Source organism: Hyperolius riggenbachi, chromosome 4, assembly GCF_040937935.1.
Source record: "Hyperolius riggenbachi isolate aHypRig1 chromosome 4, aHypRig1.pri, whole genome shotgun sequence".
In the NCBI taxonomy this organism is placed as follows: domain Eukaryota; kingdom Metazoa; phylum Chordata; class Amphibia; order Anura; family Hyperoliidae; genus Hyperolius; species Hyperolius riggenbachi.
Genome location: NC_090649.1, coordinates 295,782,813 through 295,809,897, shown reverse-complemented (window position 1 = coordinate 295,809,897; position 27,085 = coordinate 295,782,813). Strand labels below are relative to the sequence as shown.

The window sequence follows — 27,085 nt, the reverse complement described above, 5'->3', positions numbered from 1 at the left end:
GCAACTACTGGAGCCAGATACTGTTACACTGCTGATTCCAACTAAATATGGCTAAAAAATGTTTCTATTAATATGTTCTACATTTTTCACTTTACTGGCTAGGATTCTCAAGAGGATTTCACCCGACTAGACAGGCCAGTACTTATTAACCTCCCTGGCAGCATCAATGAGTTAGCATCAGGGTGGAAAAAAGCAACCATGAGCAGTAATCTCAAGCCTGACTTGGGGTAGCTGTCGGGAGGCTTGTGCAGAGCCTCATGCACAGCAGGCGTTTCAACTCACCTCCCCCCGAAATCCAGACACCAGCAACCACTCTCCCTGTCTTCCAAGGCTCTGCATCCCTTTGGTGAGATTGCTGTCTGTCGTCATGATGACAGATGGCAATCTCACTATAGGGTTACAATGCCAACCGGAGGATGGAGGGAGAACTGCAGTATTGGATCCCAGGGAGTTGAGTAAATGCTGGGTTGCCACAGATCTCCCTGTGATGTGATTTATTTTCCTGATTTTAGGGTCTACAAGCATGCTAAAAAATGCATCCCTTTTAGACCCTAAAATCTGGAGGTAATCAAAAAAAAAAAAAAGCCAGATACCTAAGGAGAGGGAAGGCTCTGAGTCCTAATGAGCCTCCCCTCTCCTCTCCCAGTGCCAGAGCCTCATGCACAGCAGGCGTTTCAACTCACCTCCCCCCGAAATCCAGACACCAGCAACCACTCTCCCTGTCTTCCAAGGCTCTGCATCCCTTTGGTGAGATTGCTGTCTGTCGTCATGATGACAGATGGCAATCTCACTATAGGGTTACAATGCCAACCGGAGCATGGAGGGAGAACTGCAGTATTGGATCCCAGGGAGGTGAGTAAATGCTGGGTTGCCACAGATCTCCCTGTGATGTGATTTATTTTCCTGATTTTAGGGTCTACAAGCATGCTAAAAAATGCATCCCTTTTAGACCCTAAAATCTGGAGGTAATCAAAAAAAAAAAAAAAAGCCAGATACCTAAGGAGAGGGAAGGCTCTGAGTCCTAATGAGCCTCCCCTCTCCTCTACCAGTGCCCGTTCCAGTGCAGAATCCCCCATAGCAGCATTTGACAAATTCGGACAAATGCTGCTATCTCCGCCGAAGGAAGGCTTTCGAAGTCTTCGGGAACCCGAGTTCTCCCGACGACTTCCACTCTTGCGCACCTGCACGTGTGCAGTATGGAGCCGCCTGTCTTCAGGAGTACTCTCAGCTCCTGAAGACTTCCCAAAGTCACCCGCGGCCGGGAGGGGCTGTCGCCGCAGTATCTGGATTCTTTTTTAAATTATTGACTCCCAATGACTTTGAATAGGTAATGGGGGAAAGGGGGGGAAGTAGCGTAACTATAGTGCAGCGTATGCATTATTATATTTTACCTGCTCCCGGCTATCACATATCCACTCTCTGTTTAGTTAGCAAGTGTCGTGCAACCAGCCGATCACCATGAGGGACTGAAGCCGCATAGTGATTGGCTGGCTGCATGGCACTTGCTAACTAACCAGGAAGGGCAGGAGACATGATTGCCATGAGCAGGTAATGTATAATGTATATGCTTCTGCTGCGCATACTGCCACCACTACCTGTTGCTCCTGTACTGGGATTTCCAACACTACCACCCCCTTGCTGGGATACCAGACACTGCCACTCCCCCCACATCACCCCGCACAGCCGCTACTTGCAGCTTCCCACTGTACTTCAGATTTTTCCCTTATCAGAGTGCCCATTGCTCAGTGTAATGATTCCAACAGGAAATCCCTGTGGCAAATTCAAAGATGCTTTTGCTGGGGTTCTTTACACTGCCACAATACTAAAGTTTAGGGAGACCTGGCATAAAGCATTTTTGATCTAACATCGGAGCTGTTCATTGGTCCTTTGGTTAGACCAATTGGAATTCTCCCGAAAAGACAATTGTACTATTAATAGGCACTTTAACCCTCCACCTATGCTCTATGGCAAATTAGAAATCCTTCCTCCTGTACCTGTAAGATTCTCCTCTTCCTACTGCTGGTAACTGCATTTCCACTCTGTGCTGTTCTCCTCTCAGGACCTGTCTCCATTTGGCAGAGCAGAGCCAAGCAAAGGCAAGGCTAATGACGTGCCAAGGGTGGGAAGGCTTCCAGCAAGTGTTTCTCTGAATCACACAGAGTCTCCCTGCAACCTTTCCCTGCAGTAGGGAAAACAGGTTCCAGCAGCATCCCAAAGCAGGCAAACTTTCAGCATGACAAGCAAAGAAACATATCCTGTTTATATTAGACTTTTCTTTACATGGCTTTAGTATAGGCATATATTGCTGCAACAAACACTTCCAGACTGCTTTTTATTTTTTTCCTCTATTTGCAATCATGGCAATTTCCATATGGCGATGCACATTGAAAAGAGCAGCATCAAGGCTGAGTCTCCAAAGATCACTGTCTCTCTATAACAGCAGCCATGGTTTTTGTGAAGAAGAGATCAAGAGGAAACTTGCTCAGCTCAAAGGAGGATCAGTGAAACTTTGGAAAAGAGACAATGGAATTGCAGAGTTATGCATACATAATCCAGAAAAACGGAATGCATTGACAGGTATGGTTGCTCATAAGTCTCACTGTCATTTTTAATAATGAGTGTGAAGTAATGTACTTTTTTGGTCAGAATTGCCATGTTCATTTTGTATTCAATTCAGATAAGGAATTGTTAAGGTTTTTTACAGAATGGTGAACAACATATCTTCACACTTTAATGTGGAACATTTTTAATGAAAGTGTTTCTCTGGGCATTATAAAAAAAATAAATCACCAATAAAAGGAAGGCACATACTTGCCTCCCTAGTAAGGCTACTTCTGGCTTCTGGTTCTCTTCCTCTTCACTTTCCAGGATTCTTCTCTCAGTTGCGGCTGTGGGGTACTGAGTCTCCATTCTCTCCGGTCTATCCTCTCTGCTGCTTTCAGTAGGGCTGGGTTTACGCTACTTTGTGTTCTTGCTGTGGATGGTGACCGCGAGTGCACTGTCGCCATCCACTGCACAAACCCCTTGTTCAGAGTTTCTCCGTAGATTGCATTGGACATGTCATTATAGCATTGTTATTATAAAATATCCTTAAAAACATACCTCTGTAAAAATTGTGCATGTAAGCGAGTAGTGTCCTTGTTAGTTAACCACCCTGGCGTTCTGATTAAATCGCCAGGGTGGCTGCGGGAGGGTTTTTTTTAAATAAAAAAAAAAACTATTTCATGCAGCCTGTAAGAAATACGATATTGCTGAAAATATTGCATCAACAATGAGATATTAATAAAGACAACAATACCGATTTCTCGTAAGTTCTAGGTGGTCGTTTGGCAAAGAAATACACATCAACAACAGTATAAATAAAGTTTATATTGCAAGTGGTATTTGCGAAACAGGTACAGATACCGATGAACTACAGAAAACCGCATGTACAGAGAAATCCAACCAATATGAACACATAAAGCTTAGGAAACAATGCCCACAATGTATACATTAATATATACATATATTATTGCAGCTTCATTATTGCATACATTAGTGCAGCTTCCCACTAAATCTCCTCCTTACAGCCCACATTACACAGACCCATTTACATCTTACCACAGCCCCACCAGCAGATCCAAGAAGCCACTTCTCACCCCCGCAGATTCCAGCAAAAGACCCCCTCACAGCACATGGTCAAAGACAATATACCCCTTGACTCCACCCCCTCACCCTACATCACATCCCTTTGAGGAGGAGGCTCAGTGTCATTGGCTGAAAGGATGCCCCTCAGGAGATTCAAACTTTATCCCCGCCTAAGGTCAGTTAAGCAGGAAGCGACGTCCTTTGTCTGAAACATGTGCTCTAAGAATGGATTTTCAAACCGTCCAATTCTTACAATCCCCCACTTGAAGGTGATCGAAATTTATGAGAGAACCTTCACCAAAATGTAACAGTCCATAGATCCATGAATGGGATTAGATTGGATTCCAATGTCCATATAAAGAGTCCATCAATGTAAGTTTCCCACAAAAACAGTCCATAAAGTTCTCCTTTTATGCAAATATTTTCCAAATTGCAGATGTAAAAGTTCATAATGACTCCAGTGTGGATGCATTCAGTCTCTTGCACAGTCCCAGAAGTTATCAAGACGTCTGCAGATAGCACATCCGGCTCAAGGTTCCAGCACACTGGATTCTTGGTTAAACTACATTTGCGCAAAATAACAGAACACAAAACACAGTTCACAGAATCACAAGTCCTACCCCATTATTTACTTTAAGCAGCTTTGATAAGACTTCTGATTGAAAATGACAGTGATATATCAAGACACTGCATGGGACCCATCGAATTTCCCAAGAGTATCAATTTAGTGACTAGCACTAGTGTTGGGCGAACATCTAGATGTTCGGGTTCGGGCCGAACATGGCCGCGATGTTCGGGTGTTCGACCCGAACTCCGAACATAATGGAAGTCAATGGGGACCCGAACTTTTGTGGTTTGTAAAGCCTCCTTACATGCTACATACCCCAAATTTACAGGGTATGTGCACCTTGGGAGTGGGTACAAGAGGAAAAAATTTTTTAGCAAAAAGAGCTTATAGTTTTTGAGAAAATCGATTTTAAAGTTTCAAAGGGAAAACTGTCTTTTAAATGCGGGAAATGTCTGTTTTCTTTGCACAGGTAACATGCTTTTTGTCGGCATGCAGTCATAAATGTAATACATATAAGAGGTTCCAGGAAAAGGGACCGGTAATGCTAACCCAGCAGCAGCACACGTGATGGAACAGGAGGAGGGTGGCGCAGGAGGAGAAGGCCACGCTTTGAGACACAACAACCCAGGCCTTGCATGAGGACAAGAAGCGTGCGGATAGCATGCTTTGTACCACCATGCAGTCGTAAATGTAATAAAGATAAGTGGTTCAATAAACAGGGACCACGCGGCAACGCTAACCCAGCAGCAGCACACGTGATGGAACAGGAGGAGGCGCAGGAGGAGAAGGCCACGCTTTGTGAGACACAACAACCCAGGCCTTGCATGAAGACAAAAAGCGTGCGGATAGCATGCTTTGTACCGCCATGTAGTCATAAATGTAATAAAGATAAGAGGTTCAATAAACAGGGACCACGCGGCAACGCTAACCCAGCAGCAGCAGCAGCAGCAGCAGCACACGTGATGGAACAGGAGGAGGCGCAGGAGGAGAAGGCCACGCTTTGTGAGACACAACAACCCAGGCCTTGCATGAGGACAAAAAGCGTGCGGATAGCATGCTTTGTACCGCCATGTAGTCATAAATGTAATAAAGATAAGAGGTTCCATAAACAGGGACCGGCAACGGTAACCCAGCAGCAGCAGCAGCAGCAGCAGCACACGTGATGGAACAGGAGGAGGCGCAGGAGGAGAAGGCCACGCTTTGTGAGACACAACAACCCAGGCCTTGCATGAGGACAAAAAGCGTGCGGATATAGCAGCAATGCTTTTTGCCGCCATGCAGTCATAAATGTAATACAGATGAGAGGTTCAATAAACAGGGACCGGAAACGCTAAACCATCCCAGATGTTCATCGGTCATGTTACTTGGTTGGGGTCCAGGAGTGTTGCGTAGTCGTTTCCAATCCAGGATTGATTCATTTTAATTTGAGTCAGACGGTCTGCATTTTCTGTGGAGAGGCGGATACGCCGATCTGTGATGATGCCTCCGGCAGCACTGAAACAGCGTTCCGACATAACGCTGGCTGCCGGGCAAGCCAGCACCTCTATTGCGTACATTGCCAGTTCGTGCCAGGTGTCTAGCTTCATGCCCGGTTTCAGGTCCAGCGGTGCCAGCCACAAATCCGTCTGTTCCTTTATTCCCCTCCAAATTTCCTCCCCTGTGTGCTGCTTATCCCCAAGGCAGATCAGCTTCAGCAACGCTTGCTGACGCATGCCAACAGCTGTGCTGCACTGCTTCCACGATCCTACTGCTGCTGGTGCTGGGTTAGCATTTCCGGATGAGGTACAGCTTTGAGATGCGTTGGAGGAGAAGGAGTCAGAGAGGTAGGTGCTGCTGTTGTTATCCAGCTGTTTGCGGCGTGGGCAACACCCGCGCCGTAGCAGGTGAGGAATCGCTGCCAGGCTCCACAAGGTTCACCCAGTGCGCGGTAAGGGAGATGTATCGACCCTGGCCGAACGCACTCGTCCAGGTGTCAGTGGTGAGGTGAACCTTGCAGGCAACGGCATTCTTCAAGCTTCGGGTTATTTAGCTGACCACGTGCTCATGCAACTCAGGCACTGCAGAGCGCGCAAAGTGGTAGCGGCTGGGAACCACGTAACGTGGGATGGCCACTGACATCATGCCCTTGAAGCTGTTTGTCTCCACCACTCGATATGGCAGCATTTCGCAGGCCAGAAGCTTGGCTATGCTGGCTGGCTGTTACTGCCACGGCCCGGGGGTCATTTGCTGGCAATTTCCTCTTGTGCTCAAACATCTCAGAGACAGACAACTCAACCGTAGCGCTGCACACCGAAGGGCTGTTGGTTGTTGTGTTTGATGAACACTGGGAGACCTCAAGAGCACTAGTCCGGAAAGTGACAGTGTCAGCATCGTCTGATGTTTGTGAATGTTGTGAACCACGCAATGGCTGGGCTACTGCTGCTGCTGAGGCGGGTCTGGTGGTGAGTCTGGTGAACCCAAGGGAGGCAGTGTTGCTGGTGGTACCCTGTCCTGCCGCGTTTGCCCACAGAGTGGGATGTTTGGATAGAATGTGGCGGCTCATGCTGGTGGTGGAGAGGTTGTTAATACTTTTCCCCCTGCTCAGGCGGGTCTTGCACACCTTGCAAATCGCCATGGTAACATCCTCAGTGCAGTCTTCAAAGAAAGCCCAGACTTTAACTGGCTGAGGACTCGGACCTCGTGCGTGATGTGCTGGTGCTGCTTAACCCACTGCTGGACGCTTGAGAGGTCATCCAAGTAATTATCTGGTCCTGTTCTTTTGGATCTGTGAGGGTTGTTGTCCTGGACAACATGGGCAGTATTGAGTGGGTTTTCTTGGGTGCTCCCCTGTGGCCTGTACGTGAACCGTCAGGGGAAACACCTCTTCCCTTGCCCCTCCCTCTTTCACCGGATTTCTTCCTCATTTCACTTATCCTTAAAGTACACGCTGACTGGCAGCAGTACAGTGGCAGTACAGAAATGCTATACAGTGGTGGGTGAGCGGTGTACCACTATTGTCAGCAGTGACACAGAGCACAATGCTATACAGTGGCGGGTGAGCGGTGTACTACTGTTCCCAGCAGACACAGAGTGGAAGTAAACACAATGCTATATAGTGTGGCTGAGCCGTGTACACAGAGTGGCATTAAACACAATGCTATATAGTCTGCTATATAGTCACCCCGAACAGGGTGATGTTCTGCAGAACCCGAACAGTGGCAAACACTGTTCGCCCAACACTACTGGGAGGGAACGCAGATTTTAGTACCTAAACACACGATACAACATGTTTTCCGGGGTCGGACTCTGAGGCACATACAGATGGTCCCGATCATCATCCTCATCATACAACTCTTCTCCTGAGTCTGACCCACCCACCACCTCTGCCACCCCAACATCCCCAGACACAGACCCCTCATCGTCCTCAACATTAACTTGGGATGCTGGCCTGAGCCAGACCTCCTCCTCCACATCAGGCCCCATCATCTCCTCAATGGCAGCCCTCATTAATCGCTCTGGCGACGGACTGATGGACACAACGTTCTCCTCCGGGGAGGGCTGCTGCTGACCACTGGCTGCTGGGGTGGATGTTATAGCTTGCGTGGGGCGTTGGCTGTTGCTGTTGTTGGGAGTGCTGCTCACAGCGGAGGTCTCTGGGGAACTCATGTTGAGCTCATATAGTGGTTGACGGTGAGTGGAGTATTACTGATCCCAGCAATATACACACTGACTGGCAGAGTACGCAATGCTATATAGTGTGGCTGAGCGGTGTACACAGAGTGGCAGTAAACACAATGCTATATAGTCTGGCTGAGCGAGCGGTGTACTACTGTTCCCAGCAGAATCAGAGTGGCAGTAAACAATGGTATATAGTCTGGCTGAGCGGTGTACACAGAGTGTCAGTAAACAATGGTATATAGTCTGGCTGAGCGGTGTACACACAATGCTATATAGTCTGCTATATAGTGTCAGTAAACAATGGTATATAGTCTGGCTGAGCGAGCGGTGTACTACTGTTCCCAGCAGAATCAGAGTGGCAGTAAACAATGGTATATAGTCTGGCTGAGCGGTGTACACAGAGTTTCAGTAAACAATGGTATATAGTCTGGCTGAGCGGTGTACACAGAGTGTCAGTAAACAATGGTATATAGTCTGGCTGAGCGGTGTACACAGAGTGGCAGTAAACACAATGCTATATAGTCTGGCTGAGCGAGCGGTGTACTACTGTTCCCAGCAGAATCAGAGTGGCAGTAAACAATGGTATATAGTCTGGCTGAGCGGTGTACACAGAGTGTCAGTAAACAATGGTATATAGTCTGGCTGAGCGGTGTACACAGAGTGTCAGTAAACAATGGTATATAGTCTGGCTGAGCGGTGTACACAGAGTGGCAGTAAACACAATGCTATATACTCTGGCTGAGCGAGCGGTGTACTACTGTTCCCAGCAGACACAGAACAGTAAACAGAATGCTATATAGTGTGGCTGAGCGAGCGGTGTACCACTATTCCCAGCAGACACAGAACAGTAAACAGAATGCTATATAGTGTGGCTGAGCGAGCGGTGTACCACTATTCCCAGCAGACACAGAACAGTAAACAGAATGCTATATAGTGTGGCTGAGCGAGCGGTGTACCACTATTCCCAGCAGACACAGAACAGTGAACAGAATGCTATATAGTGTGGCTGAGCGAGCGGTGTACCACTATTCCCAGCAGACACAGAACAGTGAACAGAATGCTATATAGTGTGGATGAGCGAGCGGTGTACCACTATTCCCAGCAGACACAGAACAGTAAACAGAATGCTATATAGTGTGGCTGAGCGAGCGGTGTACCACTATTCCCAGCAGACACAGAACAGTAAACAGAATGCTATATAGTGTGGCTGAGCGAGCGGTGTACCACTATTCCCAGCAGACACAGAACAGTGAACAGAATGCTATATAGTGTGGCTGAGCGAGCGGTGTACCACTATTCCCAGCAGACACAGAACAGTGAACAGAATGCTATATAGTGTGGCTGAGCGAGCGGTGTACCACTATTCCCAGCAGACACAGAACAGTGAACAGAATGCTATATAGTGTGGATGAGCGAGCGGTGTACCACTATTCCCAGCAGACACAGAACAGTAAACAGAATGCTATATAGTGTGGCTGAGCGAGCGGTGTACCACTATTCCCAGCAGACACAGAACAGTGAACAGAATGCTATATAGTGTGGCTGAGCGAGCGGTGTACCACTATTCCCAGCAGACACAGAACAGTGAACAGAATGCTATATAGTGTGGCTGAGCGAGCGGTGTACCACTATTCCCAGCAGACACAGAACAGTAAACAGAATGCTATATAGTGTGGCTGAGCGAGCGGTGTACCACTATTCCCAGCAGACACAGAACAGTAAACAAAATGCTATATAGTGTGGCTGAGCGAGCGGTGTACCACTATTCCAAGCAGACACAGAACAGTGAACAGAATGCTATATAGTGTGGCTGAGCGAGCGGTGTACCACTATTCCCAGCAGACACAGAGTGGCAGTAAACAGAATGCTATATAGTGTGGCTGAGCGAGGTACACAGAGTGGCAGTAAACAGAATGCTATATAGTGTGGCTGAGCAAGCGGTGTACTACTATTCCCAGCAGACACAGAGTGGCAGTAAACAGAATGCTATATAGTGTGGCTGAGCGAGGTACACAGAGTGGCAGTAAACAGAATGCTATATAGTGTGGCTGAGCAAGCGGTGTACTACTGTTCCCAGCAGTGACACAATGACAGGGGGGACCCTGGCTAGCGTGGCTGGAGCGCGAACTACCCTGCCTGCCTACCCAAAGCTAAACCCACAGACAAATGGCGGAGATATGACGTGGTTCGGGTATTTATTTACCCGAACCACGTGACCGTTCGGCCAATCAGAGCGCGTTCGGGTCCGAACCACGTGACCCGTTCGGCCAATCACAGCGCTAGCCGAACGTTCGGGGAACGTTCGGCCATGCGCTCTTAGTTCGGCCATATGGCCGAACGGTTTGGCCGAGCACCGTCAGGTGTTCGGCCGAACTCGAACATCACCCGAACAGGGTGATGTTCTGCAGAACCCGAACAGTGGCGAACACTGTTCGCCCAACACTAACTAGCACATGCTCTGTCCACTACTACTCCAATATCAGGCCACGCCTAGAATGCACACATCTGCAATTATCTGCCCAGCTCACAGTCTCAGCTCTCTGATCACTCACCACTCTGGGTGGTCACACTCCAGCTCTGTGTGGCTTCTGCTGCCGAGTACCTCTCCCAGCTCATACTGGTTCACAGTGGTTTTGCGCGGTTGCTGAGATTTAGACTTCTATGGCAAGTTACACCTGCCTCTCCACTTACTCGGCCCGCACTGACAGTACCACGTCACACTCTGGCAGCACTCAAGCATGCCACTTACCAAGCCAGGATGGACTCATGATGCTCCCACACTCAGTTTGTGAGGCACACAGCACTTTATCTGCCACAGATGCTGGGAAAATAGCCAAAGAGCTCTCCACTCCGTGATTCTGAAACAGACAGGTTAGCAGACAAAGCCAGACAATGGAACCTCATTATGATTTCATAGCTTCAAAAGCATATGCATGAACTATATTACCCACTAAGTACAATAGTACTGCAAAACTGAGCCAATCACTAGGGTCACCCATGTCTTTGTACATCAGCATCATCTCCAATTGTGACCCTGTAAACTTGCAACTCATAGAAAACATTATAAAAAACATAACAGACTTTGATATCTGGACTGTAACACTCTAATTGCAATGCTATTACAACTATCTGGAAAAGGGTCTCTGTAGACATACACAGTTCAATCCCATTACACAGTTTTACAATCTTGTGGACCTTTGACTGCATTTATAAAAACTTTCATGGGTGAAGACACTCATAATGAAAGCACATGGGGCTTTCAACTTCTGCTGAATCTGTTCAACACTTCTGGCTAAATCTTAGCTTAGATGTGGTCTGCATATTGTATCTGTACACTTAATTATTTGGGCATTTACATTAACAATAGGGACAGTTTAATTTGTGCTTTCTGTAGTATAACATCTGTACTAGAGCAAACATCCCCCACTTGACTATCTATAAAACCCCCAACCCAGTAAAAGGATTGAAAGCAAAAACTGTTGTTGTGTGCTTTGCAATTCTCAAGTATATGCAAGGTACCTGAAACAAAGCTCACAACCAGAAACAAAAAAACTCCAGATTGAACAAGGCCTTACCATTTGTTCCTTAACATAATTGACCTTACATTACAAATTTTAAGGCATTTTAAATCTGGTTTTCCCGAAATAAATTGTTGCCTTTGTAAAACGCTATATTCAAAAACATTTCAATGGCCCGCAACTTTGTGCATGGGTCCTTACAAGAGGTGAGGAAACAAAAATTCAGTCTCACCTGCCATGCCTTCAGGCCATTCACAAAACCCTCTACTATAGTAAAGTAACAAAGGCAACCCATTCAGATTTATATAGCTACAGTCAGCACCTGAAGCTACAACAGTAATTTAGAATTTAACTTTTCTGACTGTAGATAAAATGATCAATTAAATAAAGAGGCTTATTCCTAACTCTAAAAAAATATGTTAGGATCCTCTTTATACATAAACGCATACATAGACAGACAGACAACAAAACACAGCTGGGATCTTCTTTTGTTCCTCGGTTTCCTATGGAACAGAAACTGGAAAACCATTATTAACCTCTAACAAGATCCCTGCACAAACGGTGTTGTGGAATGTTCCTAATTTTCCTATATTCCAGTATCTCCTGCTTTATTTCATTGACCTCCTGAGCAAATTTCCCTCGAAGCCAACTTACCTCAGCTTGTAATTGCTCAGTCTGTGATCTGAGAACTTTGTAAGGAATCCAGGCCCTATCCTGGCTCCTCTGCCCGTTCCCCCACCTAGGAGAGTACACCTCCGTTTCTCTCCTCCTGGTAAGGAATTTGTTATCTAGGAAATAATTCTGTCTGTCTCTCCCAAGTGATGGACAAAACTGTTTTATGTGGCCCTGCTCCCCACATTGGAAGCAACGCCGGGTCTCATGCCTTCTCTGGGGCTTATTCACTATATGTACAGCGCTGTCCCTTACGGGCTGCACAGCAAACACCTTATTGAGATTTCTCTTGTGCTGCACTGACGATTTGAAAGGGTTCCTTTTCAAATCATCTCTTGGACTCTCTAAAGTCCTGTTCCCCTGAATGGGCCTTTCCAGAGAATGCGCCTCCTGCATACTCTCTGGCAACTCAATAACTGAAGAACCACTGCATTCAGAAGAACCACTATAACCAGCATCACTTTCACTTGGACACTGATTAACTGCTTCACTACTGGAGGACACAGACAATGTTTCCAACTTGCATTGTGCATCCTTCAACTGCTCAGTCAGACCTGCATTCTGACGAAGCAATCTTTTATTTTCCACAACAATTCGTTGCTGGGTAATGGAAACCACATTGGCCTCTTCAGCAGCAATTGTTAAAATGGAGACTGCACTTTGTAAGTCTTTTACATTGTCCTTCAGGCAGGGAACACACTTGCAGGGCCGTTTTCCCCTGCGTTTCCCAGGTTTCCGTCGGGTTTTGCGGTCGCGTCTAACGCGTGCGTTTTTCCGCGTGCGTTTCTGCGTTTCTGCGTTTGCATGGCATGTAGTGTCATGCAATGTGCGGAAAAAATCAGAAAACTGTGCGGGTACAAAACGCGGAGAAAAACGCGAACGCAAACGCGCACAAACGCATGCGGCGCAGCGTTTCCCGAGCTAGGCTATTAATTTCAATAGCATCTAAAATCGTGCGCGTTTTGCCGTTCGCGGCAAAACGCGCAGAAACGCATGTAGTGTGTTCCCTGCCTCAGCCTCTGAACCTCATGTTCTAGGTTTGATTTTTGTTCAACAACACCTCTGTATCGCTCTGCTATCCACTGTGCTGCAAAGATAAGCTTAGCTTTGGCCTCCTTTTTCTTCAACTTCTTATTATTGATCAAATCATACACATACATCTGGGCATGCTTCCACGGATCTACAGAGCTCTGCAATATATTCACAATACTTTCCTGGTTTTTCAATTTAGTCAGTTGCACAGAGGTCTCCATTTTGTTTACCCCTAAACAACAACAATGGACAGTCTATTCAATGCAAACACTGTGATCTCTGCACACAACAATAGGCAGAGTTTACACTGAAACCATGTGGCTGCTTACCACAATTTCTCACAAAACCTTTCTGCAGTATAAGCTCAACATCAGACCTATCTCACAAATCCAGCATGCAATATTATACAGTTATTAATATGCTTTCCCGCCAAATCATAACACACCTCCTACCTGCAGCTCACCATTTATGTAAGAAATACGATATTGCTGAAAATATTGCATCAACAATGAGATATTAATAAAGACAACAATACCGATTTCTCGTAAGTTCTAGGTGGTCGTTTGGCAAAGAAATACACATCAACAACAGTATAAATAAAGTTTATATTGCAAGTGGTATTTGCGAAACAGGTACAGATACCGATGAACTACAGAAAACCGCATGTACAGAGAAATCCAACCAATATGAACACATAAAGCTTAGGAAACAATGCCCACAATGTATACATTAATATATACATATATTATTGCAGCTTCATTATTGCATACATTAGTGCAGCTTCCCACTAAATCTCCTCCTTACAGCCCACATTACACAGACCCATTTACATCTTACCACAGCCCCACCAGCAGATCCAAGAAGCCACTTCTCACCCCCGCAGATTCCAGCAAAAGACCCCCTCACAGCACATGGTCAAAGACAATATACCCCTTGACTCCACCCCCTCACCCTACATCACATCCCTTTGAGGAGGAGGCTCAGTGTCATTGGCTGAAAGGATGCCCCTCAGGAGATTCAAACTTTATCCCCGCCTAAGGTCAGTTAAGCAGGAAGTGACGTCCTTTGTCTGAAACATGTGCTCTAAGAATGGATTTTCAAACCGTCCAATTCTTACAATAACTGAAAGTTGGCTGCATGAAAGCCCACTAGAGGGCGCTTTCATGCCCTCCGGCGCCCAGAATAAACAAGGAAGGCCGCAATGAGCGGCCTTCCTTGTTTTGCTTACATCGTCGCCATAGCGACGAGCGGAGTGACGTCATCGACGTCAGCCGACGTCCTGACGTCAGCCGCCTCCGATCCAGCCCTTAGCGCTGGCCGGAACTTTTTGTTCCGGCTACGCTGGGCTCAGGCGGCTGGGGGGACCCCCGCGATCAGGCAGCACACGCGGCTGGCAAAGTGCCGGCTGCGTGTGCTGCTTTTTATTTCATCAAAATCGGCCCAGCAGGGCCTGAGCGGCAGCCTCTGGCGGTGTTGGACGAGCTGAGCTCGTCCAGACCGCTCAGCAGGTTAAAGGAAGAGGTGAGATGTGTCACAGTAGTGCCAAGGCAGAAGACACCTGCTAAGTATAGAAAAGGAGGACCAGGAACCATAGGGACCCTTGCTGGTAAAGTTTTTTTTTTACTGTAGGAGAATTTTTTTAACAATACCCATTCTCAGGGGGAAACCCAGGATGTTCTGGTGTGGGAGGTCTCTTTCAGCCACGTTCAATAAAATAATATGGTAGAACATTAGAGTGTGACTATGGTGGGGATTAGATTGTGAGCTCATTTTAGGACAGTCAGTGACATGACCAGGTACTCTGTACAGTGCTGCAGGAGATGTCAGGGCTATGTAAATACATAATAATATAGCAGGAAATTAGACTATAACTATGCTGGGGTTAGACTATGAGCTGCTATGAGGACAGTCAGTGACATGACTATGTACTCTGCAGTGCTGCAGAAGATATCAGTGCTGTATAAATACATAACAATAATAATGTGGAAGGACATTAGACTACAACTATGGTATGATTACCGTAGATTGTGAGCTCCTCTGAGGACAGCCAATGACATGACTATGTGCTCTGCAATGTGCTTCAGAAGTTGTCAGTGCTATATAAATACATAATAGCAGTTACAATGAGACAGTGTTATTTTTATTTTTTGGGGAGAAGAGGGTGGAAGAGAAATGATGAGACCGAGATTGGAGAGTGGGAGAAAGAGAGAGTGGGGGGAAAGTAGAGAGACGAAAGTGAAAGACAGCAACGTGGAAGAGACATGAGTGTGTCTTGGGGGAATGGTGGAGACGGATACACACACAGGCCCATATGCAATTCACTTTTTCACCTGAGTTTTCTCCTAGGTAATATTTCCGCAACTTGTAAATAAAATGCCTTTTACACCCCCAGCAAACAAATACTCCAAATAGTTTTGACAGAACTTTTTCACCTACTTTTTGATTTTTTTTTCCATTCCAAGTTTAAAAAGTTAATTCAAATTGAAGATTAAAAAATATCTCCTATTAGAAAACTCAGGAGAAAAATGTGAATTGCATATGGCCCCCAGCCTTTAAAAAGTCGCAGCTTTCTGCTCATTTCATTTCTGTGGGTTAAGAGGAGTGATTTACACTATGCTACATTACAGAGGTCCTTTGCTGTTTGGGGCTTAGATATTTTAATTTTGTGGCTCCTTCTGCTTTCCATATCATATCAGCTTATCACCTGTTTACAAATTACAGTTTATCAGTTCTGAAAGCTGCCATGGAGTTTTATTGCATAGCTGCTGTATTTATACATTATAATATATCTAGTGAGATTTCTCCCCATTTTTGCTGACTTTTACACCACTGTAGGTTCCACAGTAGTCTGAAGCTGTTCAACAGATAATTATAGCTGCACAGTTAGGCCCTGTTCACACTTGGAACTGCAAATTTCTCGCAACCACTTAGTGATAGCGATTTTGCATTGCTATTTTTTGTGATTTTTTTATTTTTACGCAATATCGTTTTGCAATAACTCATTCCATCAATGAGAACTGCACTAGGAAAATGCCATGCAGCGTGATTGCGATCATTGGAAATCGCAATTGCACTGTGAGTAATCCTATAGAACTATTTGTGCTGAAGCGCTTTGCTGAACCCTGGTGATCAGCAAAGCGTTTAAAGAAGTGTGAAAGCGCCCAAGTGTGAACGGAGCATTAGATACAAATTCGTAAGGCATAAAACTTATTGCAATACGATAAAGGAGAGGAGACACACACCTCTTCATCCACACTTCTGGTATTGATAGCGTGCTCTGGTTGATTAGAAGTTGCAATACGATAAAGGAGAGGAGAGGGAGACAATCGGCACTGCTTCTATTGCTATTTAATCCAGAGTGCGGTGGAACACATGTAAATAATCCAAGACAGTGTATCTTCAAATTGTCGCATCAAATTGTGGCACCGTAGAAGCGCCATAAGGCTATCTGTGCCCAGCACGCACTGCCACCACACCACCTCAGACAATGGTATGTTCATGCATGTTTACGTTGAATGAATATTTTTGATGCCACAATTTGAAGATACACTGTCTTGGATTGTTTACATGTGTTCCACCACACTCTCGATTAAATACCAATAGAAGCAGTGCCGATTGTCTCCCTCTCCTCTCCTTTATCGTATTGCAACTTCTAATCAACCAGAGCATGCTATCAATACCAGAAGTGTGGATGAAGAGGTGTGTGTTTTATGCTATATCTTTTCAAATTCAGCGCAAATACTGTAGTGCCGACGCTTTTCTTCTTCTGTCACAGAAAACTTATTGCGGTCTTCTTGCTGAGGGCAAGTACCGTACTTGCATTTTTTTGTTGTCCAATATTTTTATTCACAAAAGATGTGGCATGGAGGCAGTTCAAAACAACCTGGCATAATTATACTTTTCAGGGCTCAATATCAACTTAATAACTTTTAACCTATATATATTTATAGATAATATTGTGTAGTACAATTTCAGTGTAGGTTCAGTGTTCTTTTTTTGTGTGAAATGTGGTGCTCAAATATAATCATTTATTCTCTTTAATGTTATTGTCATAGCATTCCCAACTTTTGCTGATTTTTTATTTTTTCATAGGAGCAATGGCGGTAGAATTAGAAGAACGGGTTTGTGATCTGGAGAAGTGGCAACAAGGAAAAGGACTAATTGTTTATGGGGCAGAAAACACATTCTGTTCTGGGGGAGACTTGAAAACAGAGATAGCTATTGCCAACAAACAGGTACATTTTGCAGGGGTTTAAGGAATTATAAAGAGTCATACAGAACATAAAATAAAAATTGGAATCCTGAATAATTATTTTATTTATCTTGGTTTCAGCATCAGAAACCTTTGTATATTATATCTATATATTGTTGTATATTAGTATACACATTGATATGTAACTCCTCCCTCCCAGCGATGTTTAGCCTAGGCTAAACATCTCCTCCAGCCTTCACCCCACAGCACTCTGGGAGATCAAGTAATGTTCCTGCTCACTTCACACACAATCACATTCACTTTGCCAGCAGATAAGATGCCAGCATCTTAAATACATTTAACAAAGTATATTTAGGGCTAAGTTATTTTTTGTTAGAGGGCAAACATTGATCAAATAATTTATACATGAATATTGTAAAAAATAAAATTTTTCTTCATTAGGTTATATGTATTAAATATGCAGCTTGCTCCAGAAAAAAAGAGATATCAGACCCTACTAACAATATAAATACAAGGCCTAACCAGTGATTGTACGAACAAAAAAAATACAGAAAAGTTATAAATTGCATGTCATTGAGTAGAAATAAGTATTTAATTCTCATTCAAAATATGACTTTAAACTGTAAAATGTTCTTGTAGTTTGTCACCAGGTTGGCACACATCTCAGTAAGGATTCTGGCCCATTCATCTATACTCTCTAAATCTTCAGCTCCTTATCCAGATTTTCTATAAACTATAAATTTGAGGTCTGGGGATTTACTAGGCCACTCCATGACCTTAACCTCCTTGGCGGTAACGTTCGGGGTAAGCCGCGCAGGAGGTTTTCTCCGGCCCTACTGGGCCGATTTGTTTAATATTTTTTTTGCTGCACGCAGCTAGCACTTTGCTAGCTGCATCAGCACACCGATCGCCGCCGCCCCGCGCTCGATCGCCGCTATCCGTCGTGACGCGCGGCCCCTCCCCCAGACCCCGTGCGCTGCCTGGCCAATCAGTGCCAGGCAGCGCTGAGGGGTGGATCGGGACTCCCAATGACGTCCCGAACGTCGGTGACGTCATCCCGCCCCGTCGCCATGGCGATGGGGGAAGCCCTCCAGGAAATCTCGTTCTTTGAACGGGATTTCCTGTTCGGAGATCGCCGAAGGCGATCGAAGCGGGCGGGGGGATGCCGCTGAGTAGCGGCTATCATGTAGCGAGCCCTGGGCTCGCTTCATGATATAAGAAAAAAAAAACTGCTGCGCTGCCTCCTGGCGGAATTTTTTATACCGCCAGGGGGGTTAATGTACTTCTTCTTCAATCACTCCTTTATTGCCTTGGTGGTATGTTGTTGATCATTGCCATGCTGGAAGATCCATCCAAGACCCATCTTTAGTGTCCTGGACTTGAGGTAAGGATATACGTTAAAGGCAAGTATATCATTAACCACTTCACTACTGAGGGGTTTTACCCCTTGAGCACCAGAGCAATTTTCACCTTTCAGCGCTCCCTCCATTCATTCGTCTATAACTTTATCATACTTATCACAATTAAATGAACTATATCTTGTTTTTTCCGCCACCAATTAGGCTTTCTTTAGGTGGGACATTATGCCCATTTGTCCCAGTTATAAAACCGTTTAAATTATGACCCTATCACAATGTTTGGCGCCAATATTTTATTTGGAAATAAAGGTGCATTTTTTTAAGTTTTGCGTCCATCCCTAATTACAAGCCCTTAGTTTATAAAGTAACAGTGTTATACCCTCTTGACATAAATATTTAAAAAGTTCAGTCTCTTAGGTAACTATTTATGTATTTTTTTAATTTGTGGTTGTGCTTGCAGGAAGTGTTATGAGGCTGGGAAACTTTTTTTTCACAATGATCGCGCTGCTTTTCGTAGAAGTAGCTGATCATTGCGGGGGCTTGGATCAGCGAATGGCAACGGTTTTTCCCGTTCATTGATCTCTGGGCGAGCGGGCGGCGGCGTGCACGAGCACGGGGGCGCGCGGACAAGTGAGCGGGAGCGCGGACAGCGGCGGGAGAGGCGTCAGGTGCAGATTTCTCCGTCCCTTGGTGTTAACAGGGTGGAAAAAGGGACGGAGAAATCCGCACCGCTGTGGGTAAAGTGGTTAAATGGCGCTGCGGGGCAGCCCATTGTCCTTGTACTTACCTGCCCCTTGCTCATGCACCACCCCATTCCCCCTCCCCATTGACAGTACACTCTGCTTATATATAGTTGGGCAGCATGTCTGTACAGAGTTCATATCCCACAGTGTTTCCCTAACAATCAAATAACTATCATCTAGCATGTGTACAAGCCTTTTTGTAGCAGTTGCTGTGATATTCTCCTCTCCTGTCCTGGTTCTGGCTGCCTCTGCCACCTCCTCGCCATTCTGGCTGACAGAGTCACTTTGAGACAATGGGCCTGATTCACAAAGCGGTGATAACTCAGTTATCACGCCTAAAAGACTTTAGGCGTGATAAGCTTTGCACCGCTGAGTTAGCACCGATTTGTGCTCTTTATCGCGCGCAAAGTCCCGCGCGCAAAGTTTTACGCGCGCAATCGCGTAATTCCGCGAGCAGCACCCATAGGGTTTAATGGGCACATCACGCGCACTGCACCGTGCGCCGCGCGATTGAGCGCGCAAAGCTTTACGCGCGGGAATTGCGCGCGAGTTTCATTTTATCACGCCTAAACTAAGTTTAGGCGTGATAAGGGGCTTTTCACAGGCGTGCAAACACTTTGCACCGCTTTGTGAATCAGGCCCAATCTGTCACAGTGGTTGTTTCACTAAGGAGTCTATCATAAGAGCTTGGTCACTAAGGGGTTTATCAATGTGGACTCTGTTACCAAAGGATCAATCACATAGGGGATGAGGGAGAAGAATTGAAGGTGGAGAGAGAAAAAAAAAAGAAAAAGAAAAATGCAAACTTTGATGCAAATTGGTTCCCAGCGCCATGAACTTTTTGTTAAAACTTGAGTTTCTTCATTGGGACAAAGCTTAACCTATGCTGCTGATGTGTGCAAAAGATAAAAGAAAATAAGGAGAACCTTCAACCTTAGACTTAATAAAGAGTTTGGAAAATCATAGAAGCAAGAAAACATAAATAATTAGAGTAAACAGATGTGCCTCGTCAATAAGAAGCCATTGTATTAATAATTAAGGCAAATCGATACTTACAAATCAATTTATAATTTTTTTTAAGCAAGTTTCCCTGTTTAGGTGACAGCTGTGTTTTTCTCTTTTGTCTCCACAGGATGGGATAAATGTGTGCATGTTTATGCAAAACATTACTGCAAGACTACAAAGGTATTGTTCATTTTGTGCCATAGTAACATTATGGTGATTAATAGTAGAGTTATTTTATATATATTATATATATATTAAGAAAGTAATCACCATAAGGCTGTGTTCCCATTATAGTGGAAAACGGTTAATTTTTTATCCATTTTGCAGCATGGGAAACCTAACAGTCGACAGGTCGTATTTTATATATAGGATCCATTTACACTTGTCAGTCTGCAAAAGATCTGTTGGATCCATTGCGTTACGCACACTGTGACTTTTCCTAGAGAACCAATGTGTTTCCCATAAAGCTTATATATAGATGGTTGAAATACAACTCCTTCGAGCTCCAACCGGACTACAACAGATCACCAGAGCGGACACTACTTTGTCCAGTCCCTTTGGCCTTTGGAGGTCTGGCTACAGTGAGAACCTAGCCTTAGTGAAGAGGTACTGGATGAGTACTCATAGACATAGTAATATATTTATAAAGGGAGACTGCAACAGGTATCACATCTCTTAGGAAGAACAGTAGCCATTGGACAAGATTTCATTCTTGAGATATGGTGGGCAGGGTTGTCTGCTGATACCATACATATGAATCTGCAATCTGACACGGTCATCAATACATAAATCGGGAGATTCTTTTTCCATGTTTTTTTCCATCTTTTCCTCAAAACTACATACACAGTAGCATTTTGTCACCTAAAACAATTTCTCATGGCCTTTTTCTGGTAACAGTCTATTGTGTGCACTGGTGCAATGTCTGCTCCACCACCATGTTACTAGTTTGGATCTTGTTCGGTCTATTGATACTAAAGGTTACAGAAACAGCTGTCAGTAGTGTGCCTCCTGTTCATGCTCCTACCTCTTCTCTCCATACTATAGGACATACTGCTTGGCAGAGAGCCAAGCAAATGTGTCTGTATGGGAACCACCTTTTTAGCTTCCCTCCATAGCTACATAATCATCAAGGTTGGAAAAAGATAAGTGTCCATCAAGTTCAACCATCATAGTGGTTATAGCTGTAGATTAAAGTTAAGGAAGCAACCAAACCATTATTAAATGTAACCACTCACTGTAAAGAGCCCCTTTCCACACAGGTGGCAAAACCTCTACATAGGTGGTCCAATGTTCTTCAATGAGTAGATACTTTCTTCTTGTCCTTTGTATAGATCTAGAGATAAAAAGCTAATTTACAAAGTTTTCGTTTGCCCTTTGATGTATCTATCCTGTTTGTCCAAAGCCAGCACTCGCCATCAAAACAGCTCTATCCTAAAGCAACACCAATCAGGATTGGGAATTCAGACATAAACAGCTCCAACCTTGTGCGCAGCCTTGGCGTACTAATCAATGGGGAATTGAGTTTCAGAAACCAAATTTCATCTGTAGTTAAATCTTCCTACTTTCATCTGAAGAACATTGCAAAGATTAAACATCTGATTCCCCCAGAGGATCTTCCAACCCTAGTCCACGCCTTCATCACATCACAGCTGGACTACTGCAATGCCCTTTATGCTGGCCTCCCCAAAAAGGACCTGCGTCGCCTGCAATTAGTGCAGAATGCTGCTGCCAGATTGCTAACAAACCAGCCGCGCCACTGTCACATTACACCGATCCTTCGCTCACTGCACTGGCTACCAGTAGAATGGAGAATACTCTTCAAGATTGGACTGCTGACATTCAAATCCCTGCACAATCTGGGCCCTGGATACATGAAGGACCTGCTGAAGCTGCACCACACCTCTCACAACCTCAGATCAGCAAGTTCTATAAACTTGGTCACTCCCAGAGTCCACCTCAAAAAATCTGGAGATAGAGCCTTCTGTCATGCTGCTCCTACTCTTTGGAACTCCCTGCCACACCCAGTAAAGACAGCACCATCCCTAGAGCTATTCAAATCCAGACTGAAAAGCCACCTGTTTAGCCTGGCATTTCTAGACTTCTAAAATTCTTCCTCTGTACCACGATGGTCGGAGCCATGCTTATGCGCTTTGAGTCCCATGGGAGAAAAGCGCTTTACAAATGTTATTTGTTGTTGTTGTTGTTGTTATACATATTAATTAGGCCCCCTCTCAGTAGTCTTTATTCCAAGCTAAATAAGCCCAGTTTTCCAACCTCTCTTGGTAAGTTAGACTGTCCATCGCTCTGATTCATTTAGTTTGTGTGTCTTTGTACTTGTTCTATAACATCAATGACCTTCCTATAATGTGGTGCCCATGTTCTGCTGAATCCCATATCGTATGCGTGTGATGATGTCAGAGAATGCTTAGGACTTCCAGGCTGCAACTGCTGGATCTGGAATCACATCACTTTGTGGCAATCAGTAAGTAGTAGAATGCAGTCAGCACACCAATATAAATAATAGTCAAGTATGCTGCACTTCAAGTCCCCTTTGTCAAGGAATGGAGAACTAAACAGAATTCAGAAACCTAGTATATTACTAACTCATTCGATGGAGTCAAAGCCAGGAACAGAGATGCTGAAATATTTTTGCTGTACAATAGACATGAGCTCTCCTGGACTGAACTGGACCTTTGCACAGGACTAATCCGATTTAATAGGTTAATTATTGAAGGTGGCAGGTGCAGGCAAAATAAAGGCAATGTTTCACAAATATAAGTTTACTTCGCTATATGTTAGAAAAGTGCAAGGGTAATTTTAAAGGTGCACTTTATTACACTGTGCAGGGCACAAAAGCATAATGGTAGTCTCTACCCTGGAGCTGTCGTTTCTTCTGCTTCACAGTACAATTACAGTGTATGCAGCAGCAGGACTGGAATCATAATATGTACACCACTTCCATTGTCGTACATTGCAATGGCTGCGGCTCTACGGGAGAGGTAGCACCTGCTGAGAAAAAAAATGGCAGCCCCAAGGTTGCTATAAGGTTTCCTTTGCACAAGGAAAAAAAAGTGTAGTTTTAAACACTTAATGTATTTTAGACAGTATATCTACGCCCCTGGAGACGTCATCTTAGCTCCAGGGGCATAGATATATGTATCTCACCGCGATCGCCGCTGCGCACGCTCCCGCATGTGATCATGTCGCCGCCTGTTAATACAGAGATCAGTGTATGGGAACACAGTTCCCATTCACCAATCTAAGTACCTGTGATCAATAATCATCAGCATCAATGAAATGCCCGTGGTCATCGACAAAAGTGAAAGTAACACATACACACATTACTTCCTCTGTGTACTGTTCATTACATGGGAGGAATAAAAGTGGGCAGATATCTAGTGGCCAAACAGTAAATTTACACCTACATACATTACAATAAAAAAAAAATGTTTACTGACCGCCACCGCTCGCAATCGTTGTGTTGCTCCCGTTCACTTTAGCCGCTATGCCTTCCTTCCATAATCGGGAACGGAAACAGTTTTTCCCAACCCCTATTGCCATGCCTGTGATGAATGAAAGCTACGTCAGTGAGATGCAGTGTTCATTCAGCAACCGAAAGTAAACAGATGCACGCACTGCTTCTCTTCTACTGTTTACACAATAATCTGGAACTTTGTGAAGTGCTATCTTGTGGCCAAAAAGTAAACTACATCCAAATACACAATTATACACATTTACATAGAAAAATGAAATATATTTGTAACCCCTTCCACCCCTACCCCATAGTTACCAAAATAAAACACTTGTAAAAAAATGTTTTTTAAAAATACATCATTAAAAAAAAACAAAAAACAACATAAATAAATACTATAGGGACTTTTTTAATATGTATGTTATGAGGGTATATTACTTACTTATTTTTATATAAAGGCATGTAACTATTATTATAGTATAAAAACCCCCCACTAAACTGAAAAAATACACCTTTTGTTTCCCAAATAAAATATTATCGCCATACATTGTACTAGGGACACAATTTACCGTATTTTTCGGACTATAAGACACTCCAGACCATAAGACGCACCTAGGTTTAGAGGGCAAAACCAGGGGAAAAAATACACTAAACCTGGTGCGTCCATGGTCCAGGGGCGTCTTGTGGATTTTTACACCCCAATTAGTATAGCCCTCTTGTACTTCTTGTGTCCCACATCTGTCCCCAGTTTGTCTTCCTGTGTTCTCTGTTTGTCCCCGTGTCCTCGGCTTGCCCCCGTGTCCTCAGCTTGTCTCTCTGTGTCCTCTGCTTGTCCTCTGTTTCTGCCCCATGTGTCCTCTGTTTGTGCCCCCTTGTCCTCTGTTTGTGCCCCTTTGTCCTCAGCTTGTCCCCCTGTGTCCGCAGCTTGTCTCTCTGTGTTCTCAGCTTGTCTCAATGCGTCCTCTGCTTGTCCCCCTGTGTCTGCACCTTGTCTCTCTGTGTTCTCAGCTTGTCTCAATGCGTCCTCTGCTTGTCCTCAGCTTGTCTCCCTGTGTCCTCTGTTTGTGCCCCTGTGTCCTTAGCTTGTCTCCTTGTGTCCTCTGTTTGTGCCCCTGTGTCCTCAGTTTGTCTCCCTGTGTCCTCTGTTTGTGCCCCTGTGTCCTTAGCTTGTCTCCCTGTGTCCTCTGTTTGTGCTCCTTTGTCCTTAGCTTGTCCTCCTGTGTTATGCTTGTCCCTCTGTGTCCTCAGTTTGTCTCCCTATGTCCTCTGTTTGTGCCCGTTTCCTCAGCTTGTCCCCCTGTGTGTTATGCTTGCCCCTTTGTGTCTTCAGCTTGTCTCCCTGTGTCCTCAGCTTGTGCCCGTGTCCCCAGCTTGTCCCCCTGTGTGTTATGCTTGTCCCTCTGTGTCCTCAGCTTGTGCCCCTGTGTCCTCAGCTTGTGCCCCTGTGTCCTCAACTTGTCCCCGTGTGTTATGCTTGTCCCTCTGTCTCCTCAGTTTGTCTCCCTGTGTCATCTGTTTGTGCCCCTGTGTCCTCAGTTTGTCTCCCTGTGTGCTATGCTTGTCCCCCTATCCTCAGCTTGTCCCCCCCCCCCATGTAACTAGCAGCTATGTATATCCCGATCACGCCCCCAGTGTAATTAGCAGCTGACTAGAACCCAATCACCCCCCCCCCCCCCCGCAGTGTAATTAGCAGCCATTCATAACCTGATGCTGGAAGTCTATGCAGTTCAGAGACCTCTCCCATCCGTCATTTTTCCCCCTTGTGATGGCTTTTCCTGATCGCATCATTACAGGCAGCCGGCACAAGGGGGAAGATTGGTGGAGAAGAGAGGTCTCTGAACAGCGCGGATTTCCAGGATCAGGTTATGAATGGTTGCTAATTACACTGCGGGGTAGGGAGGGGGGGGGCGATTGGGTTATACACGACTGTTAATTACAGTGCGGGGGGGAGGGGGGGAGCATCAGGTTAAACACAGCTGATAATTACACTGCTGGGTGCGATCAAATATACTGATCCCACTAGTTACACTGCGGGAGGCAATTAGATTATTTAGATGCCCCCAATTACACAGCAGTGGGGTGATCAGAGTATAAGGATGCCCCTAATTACACTGTGGGGCCGATCGGCTTTATGGCTGCTGCTAACTACTCAGCTAGTGAAATCAGATTATACGTGCAACATGCTACCACTAATTACAGAGGAGGGGCAGGCGGAGACAAGACACAGGGAGTCTCTGACATTGCGGCGGTTGGTATCGGCGGCATTCTTAAGTCAGGGACTTCCTGTATTCGGACTATAAGATGCAGTGACTTTTTTGCCCCACTTTTGGGGGAGAAAAAGTGTGTCTTATAGTCCGAAAAATATGGTAAATGTTGTAATAACTTGGACAAACTGGCAAATATAACGTGTGGGTTTTATTTATCATAGCACGTTTTATTTTAAAACTATAATGACTGAAAACTTAGAAATAATGATTTTTTTTTCCATTTTTTTTCTTCTTCTTCCCTGCAAAATGCATATAAAATAAAATAATTATTATACTTACTGCCAAAAGAAAGCCTAGTTTGTCCTGGAATAATAATATATAGATCATTTCACTGTCAGTATCAATAAAGTTATTGGTCAATGAATGGGAGGAGCATGATGTGAACATTTCTCTAGTACAGAAAGGGAAAAACATGTGGTAGAGAAGTGGTTAATTAACCCCTTACCTCCTCTCCCATAGTTAACAAAATAAAACACTTTTTATAAAAAAAACACACAAAAAAAGTGACATTTTAAAAAAATACATACATGGTTACTTTAGGGACTCAACTTTTTTTTAATATGTATGTCATGAGAGTATATTACTGTAATTTTTGCAAATAAGGTTTGTAATTAGTGAGGGATGCAAATAGAAAAATTACACCTTTATTTCCAAATAAAATATTGTCTCCATACATTGTACTAGGGACATATTTTAAATGTTGCAATAACTGGGACAAATAAGCACATAAAATATGTGAGTCTTATCCACAGAAGCACATTTTATTTTGAAACTATAATGGTCGACAACAGAAATAATAAAAAAAATTCTTACTATTCTGATTAAAATGTATTTAAAATAAATTAATTAATAATAATATATAAATAAATTATATATTTATATAAATATATAAATAACCCAAAGAAAGCATAACTGGTGGTGAAAAAAACAAGATATAGATCATTTAATTGTGA

The 27,085-nt window shown here is 44.5% G+C and overlaps 1 protein-coding gene across 2 annotated transcripts in view; it reads left to right on the top strand.

Annotated features, from left to right (window-relative positions):
* Positions 1-2,177: 2,177 nt before the first annotated feature.
* The window catches only part of LOC137503872 (ethylmalonyl-CoA decarboxylase-like), a 52,021-nt gene continuing 27,113 nt past the window's right edge, over positions 2,178-27,085 (top strand). For both annotated transcript variants that reach the window (XM_068231485.1, XM_068231483.1), the window contains exons 1-3: positions 2,178-2,577; positions 17,167-17,309; positions 20,521-20,573. In XM_068231485.1, the coding sequence (XP_068087586.1) occupies positions 2,358-2,577; positions 17,167-17,309; positions 20,521-20,573 (416 nt within the window). In that variant the 5' untranslated portion in view covers positions 2,178-2,357. The remainder of the gene's footprint in view (positions 2,578-17,166; positions 17,310-20,520; positions 20,574-27,085) is intronic.